Source organism: Engraulis encrasicolus, chromosome 22 (genome assembly GCF_034702125.1).
Source record: "Engraulis encrasicolus isolate BLACKSEA-1 chromosome 22, IST_EnEncr_1.0, whole genome shotgun sequence".
Classification (NCBI taxonomy): domain Eukaryota; kingdom Metazoa; phylum Chordata; class Actinopteri; order Clupeiformes; family Engraulidae; genus Engraulis; species Engraulis encrasicolus.
The window spans coordinates 49,203,281-49,215,780 of record NC_085878.1 but is presented as its reverse complement, the minus strand read 5'-3'; the positions used below and the strand labels follow the sequence as shown (position 1 = coordinate 49,215,780).

General features: G+C 44.9%; 1 protein-coding gene across 1 annotated transcript in view; it reads right to left on the bottom strand.

Annotated features, from left to right (window-relative positions):
* LOC134438832 (protein unc-13 homolog C) overlaps positions 1-12,500 on the bottom strand; it is a 178,642-nt gene that overhangs the window by 43,987 nt on the left and 122,155 nt on the right. The window contains exons 20-24 of the mRNA XM_063188513.1: positions 9,493-9,589; positions 8,130-8,273; positions 7,193-7,270; positions 4,266-4,343; positions 2,752-2,778 (exon numbers count right to left, since the gene is read on the bottom strand). Of these exons, the coding sequence (XP_063044583.1) occupies positions 2,752-2,778; positions 4,266-4,343; positions 7,193-7,270; positions 8,130-8,273; positions 9,493-9,589 (424 nt within the window). The remainder of the gene's footprint in view (positions 1-2,751; positions 2,779-4,265; positions 4,344-7,192; positions 7,271-8,129; positions 8,274-9,492; positions 9,590-12,500) is intronic.

Sequence of the window (12,500 nt, the reverse complement as noted above, 5' to 3'; positions counted from 1 at the left end):
TTCTTCACGATGACAAGAGTGACATAGGTGCAGAATATTCAGGTCCTTGCCAATATGACTTGAACAAAATGTTTCCATAGCCTCTTACAGCAGATGGGCCTGTTGACAGGCCTTTTCACGTTTTGCTGAAAACACTCAACTACATCATAACAACATTGCCATGTATTTTCTCTACAACTACAGCACAACATTACAGTAAAAGCACTAAATGCAAGGGATGTCTATAACGCTCCTCTGTTGCAATGCTGTAGACTAGACACCTGGCTGCCAGCAAACCAACAACGAATCAAGCTCTAGAGAGAATTAATTAATGTAGAAAAGAGAATTAATAAAATGCATATAACATTGAGTTTAATATAATCTGTTCTGATCGTTTTTCATGGTTCCACTGTTTACTGGGTTTCGATAGAAATGCGAAGAGGCATGTTTTTTTTAATCAGTTTTCATCATCCTCTTTCTAATTTCAACATATTTCTAATCAGGTTTGTTCCACACCTGTCAAATGTGTGTGCTGTCTAGCTTTATTCGTTCAATATCTGCCTTCACAGATAAAACTGAGTTGAATTGCATTATTTTTCATGAACGTGATCCAAATTAAAGGATTTGTTTACGGAGTAGTCACACACAAGCACAAACACACACAGACAAACATACACACAGACACATAGTCACACAGACACAGACACAGACACAGACACACGGACGCACGGACGCACGTACGCACGCACGCACACACAAGCACAGTGTATGCTATAGAAAAAAATGTCAAGGATAATTCACTCAACAATCGAAGAATAAGTAATGTTAGTTGATTTTAGTCTTGTTAGTATTAAGTAGGAGTAATTTAGGAAGTATATAGACATTGTTGAGAAAGATTGTGCCAATAATATCCAATAAGAAGTTGCAATGTGCAATTAGCAGAGTGGTGACATTGAATTTTAATTATACCACAATTGTTTATCTCCTCTATATGCCACTTAACCTTTAAAATTAAAGTGGTGATGATAACGGAAACTTCAAGTAAAAGGCCAGGACAAAAGTACCTAAAGTCAAAAGGTGTGTGTGTTTTTTTAAACTCTGTGTTTGACCAAATCATTCCACGTTCTATTCCCCAGACTCTGAAAGATCAAAAGGACGCTAGAAGCAGAGAGGGGCTTGACTTCAACTATTTGAGCAACGTTGAAGTTCTGAAATTAATTTCCAGTGATCTGTTATTTATAATTTTGTGATAAGGACCCCCCTCTATAATTGCATTTTTTCCTCCTGCACTACTAATTGCTAAGGGAGCACCATCTCTGCCATGGCTGTTAAGTGAAGACTTTTACGCCGCAGCAAAAAGTCTGTGTCTAAGCATTACGCTTTGATGTAACCAGGGGGCTAGCTTTAGCTTCATTAGCGAGCGCGGCGCCATCAACTCCAAACTTAGCGCCGCGATATACAGTATACACTGCAGACATTTACAGCCCATGGCTGTACATTAACGATGCATCAAGTACACACAATATATGCAGCTAGCAAACACTGCCATTTGTTTTGCTTTACGTTTTGTAGTTTTATAGTTTTATAAACAGCACACAGCTTGTGTGCAGGACATAGTTCTGCTGTACTTTCACGGTCTAGTCTATGCCCTGCTGACTTGGTTACAAACATAAGTACATAAAATATGCAACCAACAAACACTGCCATTTTTTTCTGGTGAATATGTGCTATGATGCAGCGTTGTTAAATAAATAAATAAATGAACAAGCCAACAAACATTGTACTGCAGCAAGACCAGTAGTGTAATGCAGACGGGTGTCAGTGCCAGTGGCATTCTCCAGTCAGCAGTGTCACTGAGTGCATGTTTGTGTGCGTGAGAGAGAGAGAGGGCAGGAGAGAGAGAGAGAGAGAGAGAGAGAGAGAGAGAGAGAGAGAGAGAGAGAGAGAGAGAGAGAGAGAGAGGGAGGGAAAGAGCTGGGAAAGTGTGCTAAGTGCGAGATAAGCTCATCAAAAAGGCTCGACTACAAATGTGTCGGGATGCATTCTGCGACTGCGGTGAGGGAAATGAGAAATGGTGATCAGAAACTGAGATCGAGCAAACGAGTGCCACCGACGGCATCTCCAAGCTGGCAATACCCATCTGCCACTCAATTAGCCATTAGCTTTGTAGTGGCTGAACATGAGAGAGAGAGAGAGAGAGAGAGAGAGAGAGAAAGAGAGAACGAGAGAGAACGAGAGAGAGAGAGAGAACGAGAGAGAACGAGAGAGGCAGGGGATGTGAGAGTACAAACGAGGGTGTGAAAAAAAACACGAAAGGCTATGAATAATAAAAAAAGAGAGATTGGGCGTTTCAGATCCACCCAATCTCTGAGATGTTGAAAATGGCTTTGGCTTGGCAGGGGGAGAAAGTCGTCAAAAGTTCTGTGCCCCCCCCCCTGTGGCTTTTGCTGAGTAGTCGGGAGGGGGAAGGGGGTGGGGTGGGGTGGGGTGGTGTGGGGAGGTGAGCCTCTGAAAATGGTTTGCATTTTTTGCAGCACCTCGATTCGGCACATGCCAGGTTATTTTAGCAGTTGTGACACATGCTCCCGATGGGGGTGAGAAGGCAAGGGAGGGGGAGAGAGCGGCATGACAGTGGCAGGGGTGCACGAGGGGTGCAGGAAAGGGGTTCTCGGCTCATTCGTTTAGGGAGGGAAGGGATGGGTTTAGGTGGCGTGCTCTCAGTAGGTGGAGTAGGGGGGTAAATGTGGATGCAGGAGAGGCCTGTTAACACACCTTACAGAAGGCCACCACCCCTTCCTCCTGCCGCACACAGCGCAGAGAAGAAGAAACGGGAGACAGGAAAACAGAGACAAGCCAGAGAGGAAGACACAGGCAACACAATTCACATCACAGTTGGTTAGAATGGAGGGGAAAGAGACAGACACACACACACAAACACACACTCACACAGAGAGACAAACAGACTTAGGCCGGACATGCTGTTTTTTGTTTTGTTTTTTGTTATTGTTATGTCACAGGTAAGTGTTACTGAGGCACTGTGTCGAGGGCACAGTGCAGGGTGTTAGAGGGGAACAGTCAGGGTTACAACAGCATGGGCATCCATCCAACTAACCAACCAACCATTCAACCAGCACTAACCAGGGGCAGCCAACAAAGCCCCACCACACCACCAAATGCCACAACGCAATACAACACATTACACAGTAAATATTGCCGTGTGAATTCAACACTCAGAAAATGAAATGGAGCAACCCTGGAAAGTGCATTTGAGGAGCTGTTTTCCAAAATGATATGAATGCTGTTTCATTAGTGCGCTGTCGGAAATTAGAATTCAGCAGCCTATGTATGCATACGTCTTTGTTCTCGCTGGAGAACGGGCTTCTCGTGATCATGGGTTTATCGCAGGACAACCGCTGTTCACGTGGCGAACCGATCATAAAAGTGTTTTACGGGGTCGCTGGATCACTGCACTCGAGGAGCAAGTTAAAAGCAAATAGCAAAATAGTGTAAGGACGGGCAAGGACGCTGGCCATGGTGCTGAAATTACTGCCGAGCCTGATGTTGGCTATGTTTAAAAAACGATTCTTGGGCTCGGGAGTACGGAGCTCCAACTGAGAGCTCGGACAATACCCGCGCCCGCGAATATGTGCGAGCTCTGAGCTGACACCCCCAGGCCAGTTATTGGGAGAGCGAGCAGAACCGAGAAGGCACAAGGGCGGAAACCTGAATAAAACGATCGAGATGACAATGATAAGGGGTGATCGGGGCGGATGGTGGGTTCGAGCGAGAAAGTGAGTTTCTGACTTGGAGCAGGTGAGCGGGAAGTAAATGCGGTTTAGATAACTGAAGGGCGTGCCAGCTATCATTGCACTTATGAATCCATCGAATGATGGCTGAGCGGAGAATGAGAATCAGGTGGGTAGGTAGGCGTGCCTGTCTTAACGCGCAGAAAATAGACGAATGACAGACAAGCAGGGAATAGAGTGCAGGTGTCAATTTAGACCTGTCAAATTTCATTACGCTTTAGTTTTTAATAAAACGTGCATTTAAAATTGGCTCTTAGGACAGCATTAGAAATTTAGAACTGGGTTGATGCTACCTGAAGTTCCCTGGGATTCCAATGATATAAACAATTACTAAACTCAATTAAAAACACTTTTTTAATATTTTTAAAATTGGGTATACTGCAGGGTTTTGGAAAAGAGCTCTTCATTTGGTCCTACAAAGTGTTGAGCGAACACTGCAAAGCTTCCTGTGCCAATGGAAGAGAAGAGCACAGCACCTACCTGTTTCCCTCCCATGGACTCAAACATCTTCTCCAGCTGCACCCGGAGCTGCTGGATATTGTTGAGCAGGATACAGGGCTGAAAAAAACAAACCAAGAGAAGAGAAGAGAAGAGAAGAGATGAGAAGAGAAGAGAAGAGAGGAGAGGAGAGGAGAGGAGAGGAGAGGAGAGGAGAGGAGAGGACAGGAGAGGAGAGGAGAAGAGAAGAGAAGAGAAGAGAAGAGAAGAGAAGAGAAGAGAAGAGAAGAGAAGAGAAGAGAAGAGAAGAGAAGAGAAGAGAAGAGAAGCAGAATACAAGCAGGATTAGGGGGATTTCATGGCAATGAGGGCTGGCAATGCCTCCGGCTATGTTATCGCATCACATCCACATTTTCCACACTACACCACACTACACACCACCACAACAAGAATATCTCATCTGTACCTATTGAAGCGCTTGCCAAGAGTTAAAAAAAAAAAAACAGCAATTCGAATGCAAAATAAATCTACATTCATGTTGTAGAGGTATTCCTGTAGTCTGCCTCTGCATTCTTTCCAGATCATCCAAATTCAGGGACTTATTTCAGGTACTTACATTCAGGCACTCATTGTTTCTCTTCCAAAAAATAAAGGCAGGCTTAGTTTATTCCGTCATGAAATCTTTTTTTATTAGAACACTCACAGACACTCCTAAAGCCTTTTTTTTACCAGGGCAACAGTGGTGTGTCGCCACATAAATTAAACATGCAGGAGGAGATGCCCGCCTGGTGCTATGCAGTGTGCATACGAGATCACACACACACACACACACACACACACACACACACACACACACACACACACACACACACACACACACACACACACACACACACACACACACACACACACACAGGTGACCCCGGACATCACCGTGTGGCTCCCTCCTCCTTCTCCTTTCTCCAGAAGGGGTTTCCGAGATTGACAGATATATGACTGCACTCATCTGTCTGAGTACTTAAAACAATTACTGCAGTGATGCACGCGAGTGCCCAGCAAGGTCACATGTCAGCACAGCTTGATTAATCACCTCACCGGACTTAAGACGCTTATTAAGAGCCCAGAAATCTGTGCAACGGTGAATTTTAAATAGCTTCAATGTTGCACAAAACGAAACATTGCCGACGGTGTTGTTGGGTGGGCGGGGTGGGTCGCGTGGAAGTGGGTGTGAGGGAGAGAGATGATGGGCGAGGCAAGGATCCAAGAAGAAACGAAACATGACCAATGGGGTTATTCTCGAGGTGAGAGGTGTGGGTTGTGTGACTGTGGGAGTGGAGGTGAGGGAGAGAGAAGGCTGATGGTGTTATTGGCTGGGGTGGGGTCAGTGAAGTTGTGGAGGCGGGGGGTGGAGGGTGGAGGTGGAGGGTGAGATGATGGGTGAGGCGATGATCCAGGAAGGCAACCTAAGTAGGCCATATACTGAGATCAGGGCCACTGACACAGCTTTTGCCAGGCCCGGGATAAAGTCATCTGTTAGTCCCCCCCCCCGCTCAACTACATACAATGTAATGATGACCCAGTTGTGGGCCCAATCTCTACCTGGCCCTTGGGCCATTGATACCTCTGCCTCCCCTTGTCGGCTTCCCTAGCTAGGATACACGCCATAAGTTGCGATGCTGGGGCGGCATAAACGCCAACGCCAGTTTTATAAGAGCTGAGATGATTTATGGTTTGACATATGGCTGTAAAGGTGGAGATCGGATCACATGAGTTTTCTTTTTGCCTTTTCTTTCTAGAGCTGAACAAAACTGTCAATTAGAGAAGCCGGAGAAGCGCTGGGGCGGACCGCGCTGATTTGAGAGCTGACGACAGAGGAGGAACAAGGGCAAGAGAGAGAGAGAGAGAGAGAGAGAGAGAGAGAGAGAGAGAGAGAGAGAGAGAGAGAGAGAGAGAGAGAGAGAGAGAGAGAGAGAGACAGAGAGAGGCAGGGGGGGGATTCAGAGGGAGGAAGACAGAGCCAAAGATATGCTCTTTAATTAAAACCCGGCATCGCCTTCCTCTGTGGACCTGTCACAGTTTTAAAAGAAACATCTGTCATCTGTCTCCCACTGATAGCAGAAGCATTATGTTTCGTAGTTTAAAAAGGGACACAAAGCTAGCATTGCCAATTCCCTGTAACTTTCGTAGTCTAGTCTAATCTTCATCCTGCCCTCTCTGCCACCGAAAACAAAGAATGAACCATAAAATAAATGAGCTGTGCGTACGGAAGTCATTGTTCACACGAGCCACTACTGTACGTATGGCAGACGTGACACGGTCTCTCTTGTTCGTTCTCTCTCTCGGTCTTTGGTCTCTGCTGAAAAGATATGTTCCTGGCCATGTTTGAACACAGGCAGGCTGGCTGATCGTACAGGCATCGAGCAGCAGCTCTAGTGAATGGACTGGTCAAAGCCCAGCATCATCTTCAATACCTAAGTAAGCCTCTCCACGCGCGCGCGCGCGCACACACACACACACACACACACACACACACACACACACACACACACACACACACACACACACACACACACACACACACACACACACACACACACACACACACACACACACACACACACACTCAAGCACGCACACCAGCTCTAGTCATTGGGTTCGTCAAATCCCAACATCAGCCTCAGCGCTTTGCCCACCTCGCCTCTTTGCCTCGCCCTCTCTGGTCACCATGGCAACTAAGGAGAAGGATGCCGCTTAGACACACACACACACACACACACACACACACACACACACACACACACACACACACACACACACACACACACACACACACACACACACACACACACACACACACACACACGCAATGGCAATGTTTGCGATGGACCAAAAATGAGGGCAGATCACGGGACCAACATGACACGAGATGAGATGACATGACACGAGAGCTCATCACGCATGATGCTTACCACTTTCTCTTTGCTCAGATACTGCGGGAAGTCCTTGGATATGATTGCAGCATATTGCACAAGAACTTTGTTGATGGTCTACAAAGGGATACAAAAAAGGGAAAACACAGACATCAAATCAGCTGGGAGCATTTGATTGAAAGCTTAAGACATTGGATTTGGCATTGCTTTTAACTTGCTGACTTGACTGCATATTGCAAAGAGTACAAAAGACATGCGGTTTGTTAAGACTGGCACGATTTGACCTCTAACATCAATCTATGTACACATGCAGAAAGAAAAACAATGACGATGAACTACGCAAATATTAATGGAATATTCTAGCACATTTGAATGTTGCAGTCGAATACTCGGGCTATGCAACATGAATAATCAATTACTATAGGTTAAAATCCATGCAAAAATGTACTGCAGAATCTATTTCACATTAATAAATCATATCTGTGTAAAAAGCTATTATTCCACAAACGATTGCAGGAATGAATTTATATTTTGCACCTTTCCCCACAATGTGCATGCACAGCAAGACCGAGCCTCCATCTATTACCCTGTCAATTATGAGTGTGTGAAAACGAACATGCAAATACACCCATGTAGGCACCCGCGCATACACACGTGTACACACGCATACACACACGCACATACAATACAAACATGCACGCACATACGCACGCACGCACGCACGCACGCACGCACGCACACACACACACACACACACACACACACACACGCAAGCATACACGTATGCATGCAAAAATGCACATACATTACACACAGGCATGCACGCACGCACGCACGCACGCACGCACGCACGCACGCACGCACGCACGCACGCACGCACGCACACACACACACACACACACACACACACACACACACACACACACACTGTTTCCTCTCCTCTCAACATTACCCCTCTCCTCCTACCAACACTCACATTTGCAAATCTGCGCATGAAGTGTGCGAGGGCGTGCGGGTTGGGGCACTCCAGCTTCTTGATGATCTCGAAGCTCTGATTGAGCTGCGTGAACACGTCCACCACGGAGCAGGAGAACAGAGCGTGCTCGGACGTCACCTGGAACTGCATGGGTCACGACACACACGGAAAAATAACACAAGTGGAGGTTAAAGGATATCACGTGTCTGTAATAGAAATATTCGTAGAGGTTACCAAAGTATATTATGTGTCCATATGAAAAATGTCAGCAGAGGATGTGACGTGTCCATGAGAAAAACGTCAGTAACGGTTCAGAGATGATGTGTCTGTACTATGTTGTAGATCATGTGTCTGTTCAGGGTCATGCACTGTACATTAAAGGCCAGTTGCAATGCATTTACAAAGCAGTAGCATGGATGTCATGTGCCTTCACTCTATTGTGTGTGTATTGAGTCTATGTACATGCATACAAATCTTTGCAAGTTATAATTGAAATAGGTGCGTGTATCATGCTTGTGATCAGGAACCTCCTATTTTTTCAGATTGGATAAACAGATGCTTAAAATGTAACATCAAAGATGTTTAAAATCCCATTCATGTATGAAATGAACATTTCCAATAGCCAGTTCTTGCCCAAGGTGCATTGACATATTATGGGTCAATGACTTGTTGAACATAATTTTAAAGAAGTACCAACACTGCTCATATGACTTGACCAGAGGCTACAACATGATGAGCAAAATTCAAGTTTAATGTCTGAAGCGAACATACATAAGCCTGTTTCGTCCCATGGGGAATTATGGCAAGTGTGGCATTAAGTTGTAAAAGTGGTTCTTGAAACGTATGACGGTACTTACTCCATCTTTCCTATCCCTCTGGAGATGGCACAGTATTCACACAATCCTTCACACTATCCTTCTCAAGAGTAGAGCACTTACAAAACCATTTGAACAGCTTGGTAGAGCCACCAAGCCATTTCAGAGCATACAGTAGTGCTCTTATAGGGTTTAGGGTAACGGTTTGGGGTACAGTCCAATAACAGCCTATTGGTAGCTCTTGATGAAGCAGCTCATCTCGACAGAACATTGGTAATTAAGTCACCTTTCTTATCCAGCTCGGAATGAGAGTGGGTGGTACACACACCCCTCCCACGTACTTACGCAATTTTTCTTATCCCTCTCGAGATGGTATAGTCAGTATTTATGCCATCATTCTTATTCCTCTCGAGATGGTATAGAAGTTATCTCTTCAGATCGTGCAGTAGGCTACTTACGAGATCTTTCTAATCCCTTTCGAAATATGAACGGCTACTTATGCTATCTTTCTCCTCTCTTGAGATGGTGCAGTAGCCTACTGTACTCACTCCATCTTTCTTGTCCCTCTCGAGGGCTCCGTTGAGGAAGTCCATTGCCACATCCTCGTTCTCATCTAGCCACTGGATGACGAATGGCTCGAACCACCTGTAAGGAAAATTACATTACATTACATTACATTACTTTACATTATATTACATTATGTTTAGATGATGAAGGGCTCAGATCATCTGCCAAAGAAACCAGTCATTACGCTGCTGTGAAAAGACATTACAATTACATTGCAATTAGCAGACACCTTTATCCACGCCACATGTCAGGGAAATCAACAGAACGCCATCAGGTCACAAAGAAAAGTCGTTACAATACATCACATCACATCACATCAGCACATTACATAACATTTAGCAGGCACTTTTATCCAAACCATCTGCCACCATTTATCCAACCAAAGCCTATCAGGGCAAAAGGTATTACATAACATTAAATTACACATGTCAGGGTAACCAACCGAACTTGGGCAGTCACTATTATTACTAAGTTTGCTGTTATAGCTGTAAACGGGAATAACCTATCTTGTGGTAATGTCAGGGAAACGAACCAAACTCCATCGGGTCACAGTGAAAAGGTATTAAATTACAATAAATAACATTCAGCAGACACATTTATCCAAACCACCTGTCACAGTGAAAAGACTTTACATTATGTTCAATTTACAAGTAACAGATCCTTTCATCCAATGCGACTCTCAAGCAATGACATAATCAGAGGAAAGATGACGATTAAAATAGACAGTGATGACAGTTCTGATGATAGTTCTGATGATGAGGTTTTTAGGTTTGAGGTTTTACTGTAATGTGACTTATTGGCTATTCAGTTTTTGTGTGCAACAGTGTATGACAATTTGCCGGGGAATCATATGTCAACCATTGTTGACATTGGGATTCTTGCCAAGAACACTTGTTGGAATCAGTGCATGTGACAGATTAAAGCCAGCATAACCCAATAGGCCATAAGGAAACCTCTCTCCTGAAATCTTGAATGAAGACACTGATCGACTTGCCTGACTTTTATGCATTCTGTTGTTTGAACCTGTCATGCACCTGGATGGGAGTAAGGTTTAGAGAGTGAGTTTAATGGAGGGCAAGCTGAGTGTTAAAACACAATTCGAAACTTCCTTCGTATACCTCACAGACAATCTGCTAAGCCTACTGTTTTGAGCTAATGGCTCGGCAAATAGAGTGTCTTCCTCTCAAGCTTAGGTCTTCATAATGCAGTATGACTTCAGTTACAGTACACACAGAGTGTTTCGATCTCAGCTCCCTCTCAGAATCACAGCCAATCAGAGCTGAGCTCTCTCACCTGCATATAGCCACACAATACTGTGAGGTACTTCGATATACAAAGCAAAAAGGCTCGACCAAAAAGTACGGAGTAAAACGTTATGACTTGGTCATTGCCATTCTGGTAACACCACATCTATCACAGGCTATGTCAGTTAAAGCCTTTTTTTTCTGAAAATGTGGCCAAGCATTCTACCAACAGTGACAAAGATATCACATTCGTACAGTCCTGACATGGTCAACTGTAAAAACCATGAAGGGAGGAGAAATGAACTCGAGCAGTCAGTCTGAACCTGCCATTTGTAGTCAGTCGGACCCTCCAGTTTGACACCGCTTCCCCTAGCGGCCTTGGGCTGTGACCCACGTTATAGCCGACAGCATGCAGAGTAACAGAGCAGACTGTAGAGGGGACCATCCACCAGCTAGTGTGGGGTGTCTGCTGCAGTGGCTTTCCCTTTGTGTGCTGTCCTAACCATAACGATAGCTGCTTTTAGCAGGGAATGCACTATAATGAGGGGCTGTACTGTGCCCAGTCCTCATTAAAAGAACAACGGCAAGAGAAGAAAAAAAGAGAGAGAGAGAGAGAGAGAGAGAGAGAGAGAGAGAGAGAGAGAGAGAGAGAGAGAGAGAGAGAGAGAGAGAGAGAGAGAGAGAGAGAGAGAGAATGTTTGGTGTCTGACCATGCCTCGACTCAATTAAGTTTCTGAAGCTGTGGAAACTGGCGTCTCAAATCGTAGCCATAAACAGTTCTGCGGGGGTAATCATGGGGAATATATGCGCCATAACATCCACACAAGGAGCTTTTTGTGTCTGAGGGACACACCTTGTGCTGCAGTGATAACGAGCCAGAGGCAGACACAGAGAGAGAGGCAGAGGCGGAGACAGACACAGACAAAGACACAGAGACAGGCACAGAGACAAAACCAAATACAGAGACAGACAAAGAGACAGAAACAAATACAGGGACAAACAAAGGCAGAGACAGAGACAGAGACAGAGACAGAGACAGAGACAGAGATTGAGATAAAGACAGGGACAGAGAGAGAGAGAGAGAGAGAGAGACAGACAGACAGACAGACAGACAGACAGACAGACATAGATAGGGACAGAGGTTGGGACAGAGACAGACAGAAAGAGTCCATGTAGCTGCAAACAGGAGCAGGGATTGAAACTGAGAGTGAACGGAGAGGGCAGAGATCGAAGAAGAAAATGTGGCAGTCTGCTGAAGGGGCACATTACTTCGAAAAGTTTGCCACTATTAGCAACTTCCTGCACTCTGTATAAGGTAAAGGCAGTGATCATAAATCTGGAAGATGCAAGTGATGGAGTCCTATGCTTCTCCCAGTCTTGGTCAGAATCAGCACATAAGATAGTGTGTATGTGTGTTTACACTTTGTTTTACTGTCTGACATTAATAGGCAAAGTGCAATAATAAAGTATGTAGTTAGGCCTTACTGTGACTCTAACAGCAGGGCACTGCACTACTTTGCTGGCAACCCGGGTTTGATTCCAGCCCGGGTCATTTGCCGATCCTTAACCATCTCTCTCTCCACACTCGTTTCCTGTCTCTCTCTCTCACTGTCCTATTGCAAACAAAGGCATACAAGCCCTAAAAAAACTAAGTATGTAAGTATGTAACACCATGCATCATTACATACTTGCGCTGTACCTTAGGGTTAGGGTTATGTAGGTAAAATGTAAGTACGTAATATTGT